This window comes from Mustela nigripes, chromosome 6 (assembly GCF_022355385.1).
Source record: "Mustela nigripes isolate SB6536 chromosome 6, MUSNIG.SB6536, whole genome shotgun sequence".
NCBI classification, from domain to species: domain Eukaryota; kingdom Metazoa; phylum Chordata; class Mammalia; order Carnivora; family Mustelidae; genus Mustela; species Mustela nigripes.
The window spans coordinates 138,626,847-138,643,633 of NC_081562.1; the positions used below are offsets into that span (position 1 = coordinate 138,626,847).

At 36.7% G+C, this 16,787-nt stretch overlaps 1 protein-coding gene across 5 annotated transcripts in view; it reads left to right on the top strand.

The window, feature by feature from the left end:
* ZEB1 (zinc finger E-box binding homeobox 1) overlaps positions 1–11,352 on the top strand; it is a 186,708-nt gene extending 175,356 nt beyond the window's left edge. For all 5 annotated transcript variants that reach the window (XM_059404355.1, XM_059404357.1, XM_059404356.1 and 2 more), the window contains exons 7-9: positions 4,857–6,664; positions 8,527–8,707; positions 8,825–11,352. In XM_059404355.1, coding sequence (XP_059260338.1) covers positions 4,857–6,664; positions 8,527–8,707; positions 8,825–9,420 — 2,585 coding nt within the window. In that variant the 3' untranslated portion in view covers positions 9,421–11,352. The remainder of the gene's footprint in view (positions 1–4,856; positions 6,665–8,526; positions 8,708–8,824) is intronic.
* The last annotated feature ends 5,435 nt before the right edge of the window (positions 11,353–16,787 follow it).

A 16,787-nucleotide genomic window follows, 5' to 3' on the forward strand; every position in this document is an offset into this window, starting at 1 on the left:
GTCATATGGTCCTATTGCAGTTTTAGAGGCTGTGGATCTGTCAGAGCTGCAGAGGGTACAGAATTGGGAAGCATGCATCACTCCAGGGATTGCAATGCAAGGCAGAAACAGGAAGTTGGTATTGCAAAATTCTGCGTTGATATTCAAAAATCCATCTCAGTCAAGTAGTAGGTAGGAAGCTACTGTCTATAGTACAGACAGAAAGTGTGCAAGAGCTCCAAGCTTGTTAGCAGTACACTGCTGCTGCTGCTGCTGAAGTAGCTGGTGCGAATCAGGTCACATCACGGAACACAGGGCATCACTTTACTCTGCACTGTCCATCCATTATGTATTTACATGATAGTCTTGTCCTTAAGGATATGTAATGTGAAACTGTATACCTCTAATACAGCAAGAAATTTTAATTTTAAAATGTATTAGGAAAATAAAGTTAAGGAAGTAACACAGGCATGAAGTAAACGTGAAGTAAAATGGATATACTGTGAAATGCCAAGCACATGCTGGAAGCAGACCACACATTAGACTCTCAAGGTTTAGGAAATCAGAAAACTGTGATCAATAACCATGACCCAGATTGTCTGCAAGTAAAAGGAATTAGTCGCTAGGAAAAGTACAACTCTGCCCACTACGAAGACCATAGAAAAACAAAATGCATTTTATATCATTTTCCAAAGTATCCTTAAAATAGTACAGCAGAAAAATTGATAGAGTTTTCTTTTTAAAGTAAGATTCTCCATGGACGCCTGGGTGGCTCAGTCAGTTAAGTGGCTGCCTTTGGCTTAAATGATCAGGTCAGGATCCCAGCGTCCTGGGATCAAGTCCCTCACCAGGCTCCTTATTCATCGGGGAGTCTGCTTCTCCCTCTGCCTTCTTCTCCCCCTGCTTGTGGTCTCTCTCCCTCTCTCTCTGACAATTAAACAAAAACCTTAAAAAAATAAAAATAAAATAAGAGTCTCCAGTAGGAAGCCAGTGCTATTTCACCAAAATGCAATTCAGAAAAAGTATTTCTCCAGAGTAGCTGCTCTGATGGCCTGGTTTATTCCAAAGGAAGATTTCTTGAGTCGGGGCTTCTCAGTGTCATCCCAGGATGGTACCAGTCTATAAGCTTTTTTGAGACTGGTTCTTGAAGTGCTACGTACAGAAATCACAAGTAATTTAGAAACTAGCAGATGAAGAAAAAACTGTGACAATTTTATTATATTTTATACAATATTGATCTTACAGTAGGTTGGAAATTAAAAAAAAAAAAAATGGAGGGGGGCGGATAAAAATGTCCTTCACTGCAGATTTGAAAGAGCTGTTTAGAGTCTCAAATAATGGATGAGCTTCATATCCTTCAAGAAACCTCTGTAATCTTTCTTTGTTAGCTCACTTTCTAATCAGGGTCTTCAAATTATACTCCATAAAATTACCTGGATTGTTGCTATCTTCCAACACCACTAAAATGAGCCATATGCAGAGTCATGTGTTTTAGCCATCATCTGAATTTCTCATGTGGGACCTGAGCTATGATGAGGAGCAGGTCACCTCACCTCCACTCAGAGGTGTGACAAAAAAGGCTCCTGCTCCCGGGCTTTGATCCTCCCCAGAAAATAACCTGAGTTTGTTCCATGGCCCTATGAACTTTAGCCTGGAAAGTTTTTACATCAGATGCAATCAAACGTCCACTTCAGCCATTACAAAAAAGAAATCGGTCTTCATAGGACATCAGACTTCTTACAGCACAACTTCACCTCATTCAACAGTTGCTAGACAGACAGATTAGGCGAGGTACTCTATGTATAAACCATTAAGCTATGAAGTTAGAAACAAGGGGTTTTCCAACAAACTTAGTAGATTTGGCTATAGAACAACTGCTCCACTTCTTTCTGGTAATGATAAAATACCAGGTAATCCCCAACCATAATACTGACAACTAGCATTTATTGCATACTTAACTGTGGACAGCCCCATTCTAGTTATTTGTGTACATTAACTCATACAGTCTCAACGATAGCCCTCTGAGGTAGATGCTATTATTTCCTCCCTTTCTACTGATGAGAAAATGGAGGTTCAGAGAGCTTAATTAACCTATCCAGAGTCACTCAGCTAGTCCATGGAAAAACCAGGGCCTCGGTGTAGGTATCCTGACTCCAAAGCTGTTACCTTAGCCACTGTGCTCCTCTGTCTCCCTGTTTGTAAAGATAAAAATAATCTGTGGGGCCCCTGGGTGACTTGGTCAGTTAAGTGTATGCCTGCTTCCTGCTCAGCAGGGAGTCTGCTTCTCCCTCTCCCTCTGCCCCTCCCCACCACTCCTGCTGTCTCTCTCTCCCTCTCTCAAATAAATAAAATCTTTTTTAAAAATAATCTATATCATAAATTCTTATTTTCCAAGTGTCTCTAACAAGAGAACAAACATATAGCTCATCTAAAAATGTTATGCAAGAATTTAAAATGTTAAAATAGAAATACTTGAACACATCCATTGTTTTACACCCCTCCCTCAGAAATTTACCTGGTACATTTGAGTATTGAATCATATTTCAGGCATCCCCTTGGAAAGATACTGATAAGCTGGAGAATTTCCAGAGATGAGTTAACAAGTGGGTAAGTGGGAAGGGTTCTAAAAACTATGTCCAATAAGGAATCTTTGAAGGACCTGGGTATATTTAAGAAGGGAAGTGTAAGGATACAGATGACAGCTCTTCACAGGCTAGGGCAGGAAATTGGGCCTAATAAAAGGTGAATTCTGGCTTAGTACTCAACCTGTATATCCATAGAATTACTTTTTAAAAGAATCACTAACATCTATTGAGACCACACAGAGTTTTGCTGTATTATGTCATGTAACTGCTACAACAATCCAGTAAGGATGTATCTACATTTATTTATACACCAAAACACTGAGACTCGGAAGATTAAGAAAATAGTAAGAGGCACTTGGGGGACTCAGTCATTTGAGCATCTAACTCTTGTTTTCAGCTCAGGTCATGATCTCAGAGTCATGAGATTGAACCCCGCTTTGGGCTCCATATACTCCCTGCGAGTCTGCTTACGATTCTCTCTCTTTCTCCTTCTTCTCTCCCCCCACTCCTGCCCCCACTTCTCTCAAAATAAATAAGTAAATAAGTCTTTTAAAAAACTCATGGCAGAACCAGGTTTTGAACCCAAATTCATGCTTCCCGGCAGAACCAAACTAGACCATCTTCCATAGGGCTGTCCAGCAGGTAATAACCTACTTTTAATAAAGGAACTTAAGCAAGAGGCTAGCTAAAGTCCAGGATGATATAAAATGAACTCTTACTGTACAAGAGGGCCTCTTAGATCCCTTCCAGTTCTAATATCTGATTATACTTCGAGAAAATATAACTCACCTTTTAAAAATTGTACAATACTGAAATTACATTAGAAGAACTTACATTCTCACTGCTTTCATTTTCATTCTTAAAAAGAACAGAGGAAAGAGCTTTATCTTGATATTGAGTAGATAAATAGTATCACCATATTCCATAAGTTTGCAATTAGCCATCCATTCATCCAAAAAAGGCTTGTTCAGCATTTTTGTAACCTACACTTCAATGGATAGAAGGCATAAATGGCACACAAGACTCAAGTTCCTACCTTATTGAAACTGATAGTCTTTAACCTATAAATTATAAATGAATGAACTATATATATAAATTAAAATTAAGATGTGAAATTAGGGTTGTCTGAAAGTATTCCACTTGGCTCCATGCTTCTCAAAATTTTCTACCGAAGTATACCTAATAGCTGACAAGGATAAATGCCTTCTCTCCCAGGTCTAGGGAAGCAACTTGACATAAGCCTCTACAAGCAAGGAGCTTCTTTGACATTGTGGATTTTTCCTAACAAGTCACATGAATTTTGTCTTTTTCTCCATGGTATAATCTGTGTTTTAATATTAAAATGTTTTAAATTACTGTAACCACTCTCACTAAAACTGAAACTACAAGAAAGCTTTACATACCCACTAGAACATTGCCTTCTAGCTCCAGGAGTGCATACCTCCCAGTTTAACAAGCCAAGACTGATAGCAATACCTCGTATGGAAAGTTTTCTGCCCACTGAAAAAGATGTTTTCAAGGAAACCTTAAAAGCTTTTGGGTATGGGAAGGAAGTATTCATACTTGTTAAGTCTTATATAAAGGAAATTTTATTTACTTTTCTTTCCTGTAACATTAATTTATCCTGCAGATGGTTAAGTATAGTGAAATGTAGAAAAATTACATAGGTGGTAAAATAGGATAAGAAAAAAAAATTAACTTGAATGAGTAGATGTACATTTGACCCTTGAACAATGCAGGGTATGGGAGCTGGCCTTTCATGCGGTCAAAACTCCACATATAACTTTTGACTCCCCAAACACTTAACTACTAATAGCCTACTGATGACCATAAGCCTTACCTATAACAGAAAGTCAATTCATACATGTTTTTATGTTATATGTATTACATACTGCATTCTTACAATACAGTAAGCAAGAGAAAAGGGTATTCAGACTCATAAGGAAAAGAAAATACATTTACAGTACTGTAGGATATTTATCAAAAAACTTCTACGGGTTAAGTTAACCCATACAGTTCAAACCCATGTTATTCAAGGGTCAGCTTTAATTCTTTTTAGCATTTGAGAATTATTTGAAGTTTTAAAGGTTAGCAGGAATATTATACACATGTGCTAAGAAGATGCCCTTATGGGCTAGCACGTGTACTACAGATGAGGGTTTTGCTAGTCTTTATAACATTTCTGTCAGTTTTGAACTTACAATCAATATTCTAAATTGAAACTGTTTAAGGACAATGTGGACACATAACTTGTATGTAATAATTCAGTGAATATAATTTTTTGTTGTTCAGGAGAGAAGCCATATGAATGCCCAAACTGCAAGAAACGTTTTTCCCATTCTGGTTCCTATAGCTCACACATAAGCAGTAAGAAATGCATCAGCTTGATGCCTGTGAATGGGCGACCAAGAACAGGACTCAAGACGCCTCAGTGTTCCTCACCATCTCTTTCGGCATCACCGGGCAGTCCCACGCGACCACAGATACGGCAGAAGTTAGAGAATAAGCCCCTTCAAGAGCAACTTTCTATAAACCAAATTAAAACTGAACCTGTGGATTATGAATTCAAACCCATAGTGGTTGCTTCAGGAATCAACTGTTCAGCCCCTTTACAGAATGGGGTTTTTAGTGGTGGTGGCCCGTTACAGGCGACCAGTTCTCCTCAGGGTGTGGTGCAAGCTGTTGTTCTGCCAACAGTTGGTTTGGTGTCTCCCATAAGTATCAATTTAAGTGATATTCAGAATGTACTTAAAGTGGCAGTGGATGGTAATGTAATAAGGCAAGTTTTGGAGAATAATCAAGCCAATCTTGCATCCAAAGAACAAGAAACAATCAGTGCTTCATCCATACAGCAAGGTGGCCATTCTGTTATTTCCTCCATCAGTCTTCCTTTGGTTGATCAAGATGGAACAACCAAAATCATCATTAACTACAGTCTTGAGCAGCCTAGCCAACTTCAGGTTGTTCCTCAGAATTTAAAAAAAGAAAATCCAGTACCCACAAACAGCTGCAAAAGTGAAAAGTTACCAGAAGATCTTACTGTTAAATCAGAGAAGGACAAAAGCTTTGAAGGAGGAGCAAACGATAGCACTTGCCTTCTGTGTGACGAATGTCCAGGAGATATTAATGCACTTCCAGAATTAAAGCACTATGACCTAAAGCAGCCTACTCAGCCTCCTCCACTCCCTGCCCCAGAAGCTGAGAAGCCCGAGTCCTCTGTTTCATCTGGTGGAGATGGCAATCTGTCTCCCAGTCAGCCACCTTTAAAGAACCTTTTGTCTCTTCTGAAAGCTTATTATGCTTTGAACGCACAACCAAGTGCAGAAGAGCTCTCAAAGATTGCTGACTCAGTAAACCTACCCCTGGATGTAGTAAAAAAGTGGTTTGAAAAGATGCAGGCTGGACAGATTTCAGTGCAGTCTTCTGAACCATCTTCTCCTGAACCCAGCAAAGGAAATATCCCTGCAAAGAATGATGAGCAGCCTCAATCTACAAATACAAATGAGCCCCCGGAAGGCACAGTAAATCTACAAAGTCCCCTGAAGATGACTAACTCTCCAGTTTTACCAGCGGGATCCACCGTCAATGGTTCCAGAAGTAGTCCATCATCCCCATCACCTCTAAACCTTTCCTCCTCCAGAAACACACAGGGTTACTTGTACACAGCAGAAGCCGCACAGGAAGAGCCACAAGTAGAACCTCTTGATCTTTCACTACCAAAGCAACAGGGAGAATTATTAGAAAGGTCAACGATCACTAGTGTTTACCAGAACAGTGTTTATTCTGTCCAGGAAGAACCCTTGAACTTGTCTTGCGCAAAAAAGGAGCCACAAAAGGACAGTTGTGTTACAGACTCAGAACCAGTTGTAAATGTAATCCCACCAAGTGCCAACCCCATAAATATTGCTATACCTACAGTCACTGCCCAATTACCAACGATCGTGGCCATTGCTGACCAGAACAGTGTTCCATGCTTGCGAGCACTAGCTGCCAATAAGCAGACTATTCTGATTCCCCAGGTGGCTTACACGTACTCGACTACGGTCAGCCCTGCAGTCCAGGAACCACCCTTGAAAGTGATCCAGCCAAATGGGAATCAGGTAAAGAAAAGGACCCTATGCCAAAGCTATATTTGCTAACATGCTAGTTTGACTCCTTTGGGTGAAATTTTTCGAATAAAACCAGTCTATTTGGAGCCAAGCATGTTGTTAAAAGTTTTTTTGAAAGGAAATAGATTTGCCTTAACTTTCGTAGCATCACACCTTCAGTTTCTTACTAATCCCAAGTATGGTTATCAACTACCATTGTGCTATTCTCCTGGGGAAATGAGAAGTCTTAGCTAAAGACTTGACTATCTGAAGCTTGAGACATTAAAGAAAAATTGGAATATTCACCAATTAAATTTCTGTTTCTAGAGTTATATTCCCCAAATGAGTAACAGCTTCTGCTGTATCATCAATACATGGAAATACATTCCCATTCACAGACCTGTCACACTAGCAAAACTGAGCTATTACTTTTTATGCGTTAGCATCTATATTTATTAAAGGCTTTGATTAAACAAGAATTAAGTATACAAAGAGCTCATCTAGTGAATTTGCTGATCACTTTACGAGCTGTAAACTAAGACAGCTTTCAGTCATAATTTATATACATGAGTCCATATATCCATTTTCCTCCTTACCTTCCCCCAAAAACTGATGATGTAGTTTTAGATAGAACCATTTTTGTGACTGTTGTGTGGCTCATTCTCCAGACTATTTTTTAGGTCACTAGCCTTGATGTCCTCAGTTTTTTTCATTGGTTTCTTATTGAATCACCCAAATACTAGAGATAAATTTGATTTTCATCCAAATATTTGCTGTAGGTAGGTGCAGCTGAAATAATTACAATATCCTGTTCAAATCTATATCTGCTGCTTTCTTCCCCCTTAAATATCACTACTGATTGGGTTACCTGTAGTGATTTCATCTAGACTCTCAGTGTACACAGCACTGTGCACACCTTTGAATAATAAAGGAGGACACACCAACATTTCACTTAATCATAAGACCACATCCCATAGCAATGAAAGTAGTCAAGTTGCTTTAGCACAAACTGGCAGCTCACAGACCACCCAGGCAAATGGCTGCACCTCTCCCACTTTGCAAATTATATGAAATGTTGTGAAAAGCCTTTGAGCTTTTAGACAGTTTGTGGGTTTAGAAGCAATAGAATGGAAAACTTTAGGAAAGACATAAGGATCTTGAGGGACCCAATTCCTCTACCAGTAACTGTTTACTTACATGAGAGCTTCCTACACAATATTACCACCCTGAGGCTGCCTAAAATGTTTTTATACCACTGAAATTCTGAAGATTGATTTTGTCTAGCAGGTATTCTTGTTTCAAAATATAGACCCCCTGCATTGTTTTGCCATCTTGTTCCTTAGAAAAGTGGTAGAGAAAAGCCCTCTCTTTTCGAAGAAACCACAGAGGTCAGTTTGTAGACCTCTGAAGTTCTGGAGGATACAACTGAAAGACCACCTTTTAAAAATAGAATCTTCATTTTTGCACAGTAAAACCCAGAAAGAAAAAAATGAAGGTAAATGAGGCAGTTAGAAATTGGTGATGATGTAGCAAACTTCTAAGTTAAAAATGTGTGCAAATTTCTCATTAAATCACAATTCACTTGAAACCAGGTAAATTTTGTTACTGTACATTTTACATTCTTTCTTTTCATCAGTTGATCACTTGTTTTTATCATCATTATGACTGTATTGCCCCAACCTCACTATTTTTCTGTATCAACCCCCACATAGCATCTAGCTTTCCACCCTTGGACCCTGTCTGCAGTGATGAGCTTGCTTTCCTCGAGCTATTGAAAGTATAAATCAAATTAGTTTTTTTTAACCTGTATTTTTTACATGTGTCTCTTGTTTACCTTTTAATCTGAAATTAAGTGTTCTTCTTTTTTTCTATAGGATGAAAGGCAAGACACTAGTTCAGAAGGAGTATCAAATGTAGAAGACCAGAATGACTCTGATTCTACACCACCCAAAAAGAAAATGCGGAAGACAGAAAATGGAATGTATGCTTGTGATTTGTGTGATAAGATATTCCAAAAGAGTAGCTCACTATTGAGACATAAATACGAACACACAGGTATGTTGATGAATCTGACAACTTTTGAAAAATGACTCTGTAACCCTTTCCACAAACCAAAGTGCTTCCAAAAGCCTTGTGAGGATTTTGTGTCATGGCTGTGTTCTTATTTTGCAGGTAAGAGACCGCACGAGTGTGGGATCTGTAAAAAGGCATTTAAACACAAACATCATTTGATTGAACACATGCGGTTGCATTCTGGAGAAAAGCCCTATCAATGTGACAAATGTGGGAAGCGTTTCTCACACTCTGGGTCTTATTCTCAACACATGAATCATCGCTACTCCTACTGCAAGCGAGAGGCCGAGGAGCGGGATAGCACGGAGCAGGAAGAGGCGGGACCGGAAGTCTTGGCCAGCGAGCATGCTGGGGCCCGGGCGTCTCCCTCGCAGGCCGACTCTGACGAGAGAGAGAGTCTGACGAGGGAAGAGGATGAAGACAGTGAAAAAGAGGAAGAGGAGGAGGAGGACAAAGAGATGGAAGAACTGCAGGAAGAGAAAGAATGTGAAAAACCGCAAGGGGAGGAGGAAGAGGAGGAGGAGGAAGACGAGATGGAGGAGGAGGAGGGGGAAGAGGCAGAGAATGAGGGAGAAGAGGCAAAAACTGAAGGTCTGATGAAGGAAGATGAAGCTGTAAATCAAGCGAGCAGCTTAGAACAAAAAGTGAGCAAGAAGAGTGAGCAGGTGTCTGAAGAAAAAACAAATGAAGCCTAATAGTTTTTCTAGAAGGAAAATACATTCTAATTGGTAATGAAGTTTGTTCTATATTATACATGCTTTTCATGGAAACACAGTAACCTGTATACTGTGGTTTCTGTTCACTACTGTGTAAAGTAAAAATTAAAAAAAAAATACAAAATACAAAAAAAAAAAAAAAAAAAAAAACCACACAAAAAAATATCCGGGTGTGCCTGATCTCAGACCTAGTAATTTTTCATGCATTTTTCAAAGTTAGGAAGAAGTTTGTAACACGAAGCAGATTAGAAGACTTTAATGTCTCGGAAAGCAAAGATTTAACAGGTTAAAGGAAACTGATTAATTAGATAAGCATCTGGCATTGTTTCTTTTTGTCAGTATTAATTATCACTCTTACGTTGGTTTATTCTTAAGCTGTACAATTGGGAGAAATTTTATAATTTTTTATTGGTAAACATATGCTAAATCCGCTTCAGTATTTTATTATGTTTTTTAAAATGTGAGAACTTCTGCACTACAAAATTCCCTTCACAGAGAAGTATAATGCAGTTCCAAACCATGCTAACTACCTTTTATAAATTCAATCTAGAAGGTAGTAATTTCTAATATTTAGACATCATAGTGGAGTATTATCATTTCAAGTGTATTGTTAGCCTTAAGAAAGCAGCCGATAGAAGAACTGAAGTTTCTTACTCATGTGATTTAAAATGGAGTTCAGAAGATTGTCTTTGAGTTCTGATTGCAGGGACTAACAGTGTTAATCCTGGGAAGGGTAGCAGAGTCGTCAGAATCAGTGTTCGTAATTGTGTTTGAGTATGTGGTGACAAATATGAAGGATATGATATGAAGCTTTGTATCTCCTTTGGCCTTAAGCAAGACCTGTGTGCTGTAAGTGCCATTTATCAGTATTTTCAAGGCCCTAACCCGCCTTCGTTCGATGCGTGGCCTACAATAACTAGCATTTGTTGATTTGTTTATTGTATCAAAATTCCAAATAAAACTTAAAACCACTGACTCTGTCAGAGAAACCTAAACACTGGGACATTTCATCCTTTAATTCCTCAGTATTCATTTTATGTTAATTGACTTTCAAAATTTCTCTACAGAAATGAAAGGGAAATTTTCTAATCTTCTCTATCCATGTACTTGCATTTCAGACATGGACATGCCATTGTTATTTGGCTCATAACTGTTTCCAAATGTTAGTTATTATGGACCCAGTTTATTAACAACATTAGCTGATTTTTACCTATCAGTATTATTTTATTTCTTTTAGTTTATAGATCTGTGCAACATTTTTGTACTGTATGTCTTCAAACCTGGCAGTATTAATACCCTTCTTACTGACATGTACTTTTAGTTTTAGAAAACTTTTATATTTATGTGTCTTATTTTTATATTTCTTTATTTATTACACAGTGTAGTGTATAATACTGTAGTTTGTATTAATACAATAATATATTTTAGTATGAAAATTTGGAAAGTTGATAAGATTTAAAGTAGAGATGCAATTGGTTCTCTTGCATTGAGATTTGATTTAACAGTGTTACGTTAACATTTATACTTGCCTTGGACTGTAGAACAGAACTTAAACGGGAATGTATTAGTTTTACAACTACAATCAAGTCATTTTACCTTTACCCAGTTTTTAATATAAAACTCTTAAATTTTGAAATTCACTGTGTGACTAATAGCATGATGCTCTGCAGTTTTATTAAGAGATTAGCCTAACCATCAAACTCTCATCTCCTTAGTAAGCCAAATTAGGATAACCTCATATAAACAGTGTTGGGAACAATGTTTAACATTTTGTGCCAATTTGTTCCTGTATTCATGTATGTAAGTTACAAATCTGATTCTTCATTTTTAAGTTCCTTGTTACACCATGGTCATTTTCTAGTTTTTTACCAGACTCCCCCATCTCACAATAAAATGCATCAAGAAGCCTGACCTACTGTCATTCTGTTCTTTATTAGCGAGGTTTTCTTTGGAAATCTCTCTGTGAAATGAGATATGGCACAGTCATCTTGCACTCAGTTTATCTTGGGCTGAATGTGGGTAACAAACTAAACGTTTTAGACATTCACCACTAAACCATGGACTTCCCTGTGGCCAAATGTTTCTGGGAAGATCAGAGTTGGCAACTAAAGGCTTCCTCAGAGGTTGTTCCATCTCTCTGAAACCCTGACCGCACCCCCTCATGATCTTGTGACTTCTCATCCTCAGGTTACTTCAGGAAATCCTGGGTGTAGATGCCTTCCCTCTGTACGTTCCTTGTACCTTTCTTGCCATAGCTCTTACACAGTTATTTATATTCCCTCCCTACTAGGAACATGAACCATATCTGCCAGAGTCACTCTAACACCCCCAACGCCTAGCAGAGTGCCTGGCACTAGAGGTACAAGAGATTTTATTGAAAGAAAATGTTATTTGCATGTTAACTGAGCTCAGCTATGTCTTTACTACTCTTTTGCCTCTAATCCAAGAATATGCATATTAAATTATTCCAGCAATCTTTTTCTTACTCAGGTCTTATTAAACATTTGACATTATAGACAGTAAATTATGCCACCCTTTTCAATAGAATGCCTTATGATTCTGATGAGAGAGTTTATCTCTAGGTGTCTTTCTGATGCTTACCCTCCTGGTACATGACACAGGCATTCAAGGCCTATGGAAATGACTGCTTCTAGTATGAATGATGTGACCAATTCCAGAGGACTCTATTTTAGGACTCACTTCTGTTTCTATGACCCCACATTCCTAAGTACTCATTAATGTCATGTTGCTTCATTTCTTCTGTCACCGAGAATAGTTAACCAATGAACAAACTCACCATGTAGGGTTGGGAACTAAGGATAAGTAACCTTTCCTAGAAGGCATTTATACAGCAATCTCTTTAGTAAGAGGCTCAAAGAAGACAATGCTTGATACATATGGATAAATGGCTAACAAAGGAAGCTAGCCGTTATCAGAGAAGTTGTGGAAAGGAAGACAAGTGAACACTTCCCAGTATTTACTTAAATCACATAACAACAGTAGGGCTGTATGTTATTTACTTGTGCGTTGCAAAGGTGCTTCACTACTATTACCAAAATTAATCTTCACAAAATATATATAAAAACCATGTTCCTATGAACACACACACACACACATATTAGTAGCAGAATAAGGATTTAAACACAGGACTATCTGGCTCTAAATCCATGTTCTTAACTGGCCTGTATCACATCTCATATAAGAATAGCTTACACTATGTTTAAACTCAAACCCAGCCTTAAAGAATATGAGAAGAAAATGTCAGCAAAACCAATATGCTTTTCATAACAGGATGAAAAAGGAAAAGAGGGGCAAAGATTTTTCAAGTCTGTGTGCAAACTTAAAATTAACCTTGAAAACATGAAGCTACAGTAACTTATATTTCTCCTCTTAAGATCAAGGGAGGATGTATCAGGAGAATCACAATATGGACTTTGTCTCTGAACCTTCTGCTTTAATGAACAAATACATTCCAGTCAACACAGCAGAATATACATTTTTTTTCCAGTAGCACATGGGACATTCATAAAAAGAAACCATATTATGGGCTGTAAAACAACTCTCAAATTCAAAAGAATTGTCAGTGGGTTGAGCTGCTGCCTTCGGCTCCGGTCATGATCTCAGGGTCCTGGGATCGAGTCCTGCATCGGGCTCTCTGCTCAGCGGGGAGCCTGCTTCCCTCTCTCTCTCTCTCTCTGCCTGCCTCTCTGTCTACTTGTGATTTCTCTCTGTCAAATAAATAAATAAAATCTTTTAATAAATAAATAAATAAATAAGAATTGCAAATAAAATGTTTTCTCAGACTGTAAATAAACTAGAAATCCGTAACAGATTTTTATATCTATAAAATCCCCCAAAATTATTGGAAATAACACACACACATTTTTAAGTAACCCATGGGTTAAAAAAACAATTATAAAATAGAGTGAACTAAATGAAAATGAAAATTTTCATTTCACTATATCAAAACTTTTAGTATGCAGCAAAAACAGTGCATATAAGAAAATTTATAGTATTAAATGCTTATATGAAAAAAAAATCGAGGGTTCAAGTATCTAATCTTCTACCTTAAGAACTAGAAAAAGAATAAAATTAACCCAAACCAAGCAGAAAGGGAGCAATAATAAAAGACAAATTAATGGCATAGGAAACAGAAAAATCATAAATCAGTGAAAAAAATCAATGAAATCAGAATCTGATTCTTCAAAAGGATTAATAAATTGATAAATCCCCAGCCAAGTAAAAAAAGGAGACACAAATTGCCAATATCAAGAATGAGAGAGAAGACATCTTTGCACATCCTACAGACTAAGGATAAGAATAAAACATGAACTTTATCCCAATGAATTTGACAACTTTGATGACAATTTCTTGAAAGATCCAAAATACCAAAACTTATTAAAGAAGAAATCGCCTCAATAGTCCAATGTCAAAGAAGTTAAATTTCTAGTTGAAAATCTCCCCCACAAAGCATGATACGCTCTAGTTCCATCCATGTTGTCCCAAAGGGTTTGGGAGAAGGGGGTGGGATTATGGACATTGGGGAGGGTATGTGCTTTGGTGAGTGCTGTGAAGTGTGTAAACCTGGTGATTCATAGACCTGTACCACTGGGCATAAAAATATATGTTTATAAAAAATTAAAAATAAATAAAGTCTTTAAAAAAATAAAAATAAAATTAAAAAAAAAAAAGAAAAGAAAATCTCCCCCACAAAGGCTCCAGGCTCAGACTGCTTCATTGGTGAATTCTACCTAACACATAAGGAAGATATCGTACCACTTCTACATGAACTCAGTGAGAAAATTTCAAAAGGAGAAAACATTAGTTTGTGAAACCAGCATTAACCTGATATCAAAACCAGGAAATGACATTATAAGAAACAAAAACTACACACCAATATCTCATGAATATTGATGCAAAAATCCTTAACAAAATATTAGGCAATCAATTTGAAGAGTGCATCAAAAGGAAAATATCTCATGACCAAGTAAGACTTATTCCAGGATTGCAAGGTTGATTTGGAATTGAATTCAAAATTCATTTAATATAAGGCATCATATTTCATCAAATTTACAAAAAAAAAAAAAGAAAGCTTATATAATCATCTCAACAGGCATAAAAGTAGCATCTGACAAAACTCAACATCAAGTCATAAAAATTCTCAGCAATCTAGGAATAGAGGATATTTTCTAAACCTAATAAAAGTCATCTTACAAGCAACCTATAGTTAATACCATACTCAATTACAAAAAATTAATTCTTTCTCCTTAAATTATGAACAAGGCACAAATGTCTGCTCTCACTGTTTAATTAAACATTACACCAGAGTTTACACCAGGTGCAACATAACAAGAAAAATAAAAGGCACACAGGTGGGGGGAAAAAAAGTAAAACTGTATCTGCAGAGAGCTTGGTTGTCTATGAGGAAAACAAGGAATTTGCAAAAAACCAACTAGAAATGGTGAGAGCAAGTTTACAGATACAAAGTCATTATATAAAACTCAATATTACTACTTAGTAGTGATAAAAATGGAAATAAAATTTTTAAAAAACAGTACAATCAAAAAAATGAAATATTTAGGGATAATTTAACAAAATTCATGCACACACCAAAACCCTGTGCCCTGAAAACTATAAAACATTACTGAAAAAATCTAAAGACGCAAAGAAATTAGGAGACGTTTCTTCTTTGTGGGTTAGAAAATTCAATATATTATGGTGTCAATCCTCCCCAGATTTATCTACTGATTCAATACAATTTCAGTGGAAATCCCAGCCATATAATGGTAGAAATGAACATGCAAAAGACTTCAAGTAGGCAAAACAATTTTTAAAAGGAATACAGTTGGAAGACTTACACTACCTGATTTCTAGAGTTACTATAAAGCTAGAGTGACTATAAAGTAGTCAACACAGAATATTATTGGTATGAGAATAAACATATAAATTGAGAAAACAGGATTGAGAGTTGAGAAGAGACCCACACATTGACAGTCAATCAGTTACTGCCAAAGATGCCAAGATAACCCATCTTTTCAAAATATAGTACTGATATACATATGCAGGAAAATGAACTTGATCTCTATCTCATATACACAGAATTGTTTTAAAATGGATTATAGACCTAAACATAAGAGCTAAAATTGTAAATCTTGAAACAAATTCTTTGTAACCCTGGGTTAAGAAAAGGTTTCCAAAATAAGACACAAGAAAGATGAATGAATCATAAAGAAAAAGCTGACAAATAGAACTTCATAAAAATTGTAAACCTTTGCCCTGTAAAATACACTGTTAAGAAAATCAAAAAAGAAGACATAGATTGGGAGAAAATATTTGCAAACATGTATCTATACACCCAAGGGAGATGAAAACATACATCCACACAAAAACCTGTATACCATGTTTATAGCAACATTGCTTATGATAGCTTAAAACTGGAAACAAACCCATTGTCAATCAACTGATGAATGGATAAATATGGGGTACCCATAGAATTAAATATTATTTGACAATAAAAGGAATGAAGTATTGATGCATGCTACAACATGGATTCACCTTGAGGACTTTATGCTAAGTGAAAGAAGCTAGTCACAATACTACATGCTCTCTTATTGCACTCTAAGAAATGTCCAACATAGTAAAATAGGTTAGTGGTTGTCTATGGCTAGAAGTGGAGAGAGAAGGATAGTGACTGCTAATGGTATGGGTTTCTTTTTGGGATAATGAAAGTGTTCTAAATTAGATTATGGTGATATTTCCACAAGTCTGAATATACTAAGGACTATGGAACTGTACACTTCAAATGGGTAACTTTATGGTACATGAATTACATCTCAATAAAACTGTTAAAAATATGTGTATGTAATGTTGAATATATAAAGAACTATACAACTTAATAATAAGACAACAACCCAATTTTTTTAAGTAAGCAAAATATTTGAAAAGATAACTTTACCAAGGAAGGTCTAGGGATAGAAATCACCACAAGGAACAATGATCAACGTCATTAGTGACTAAAGAAAGGCAAATCAAAACCACAATCTGTATCATTACACACTCAATAGAAGGCTAACATTCATAATTGCTAAAATACAGTAATACCAAATGTTGGCCAATATATAGAGCAACCAGAATTTCCAGGCATTGATAGTGGGAATTTAAAATAGTACCAACCACTTTTAAAAATATTTTGTCAGTGTTTTCTAAAGTTAAACGATGCTTAACATACCTAGAAATTCTGTCCTTAATATTTACCCAAGATAAATGAAAACTTATGTTCAAAGACTCGTATTAAGATGTTCATAGCAGTTTTATTCATGAGAGCTGCACCAGTGGTAACCCTAATG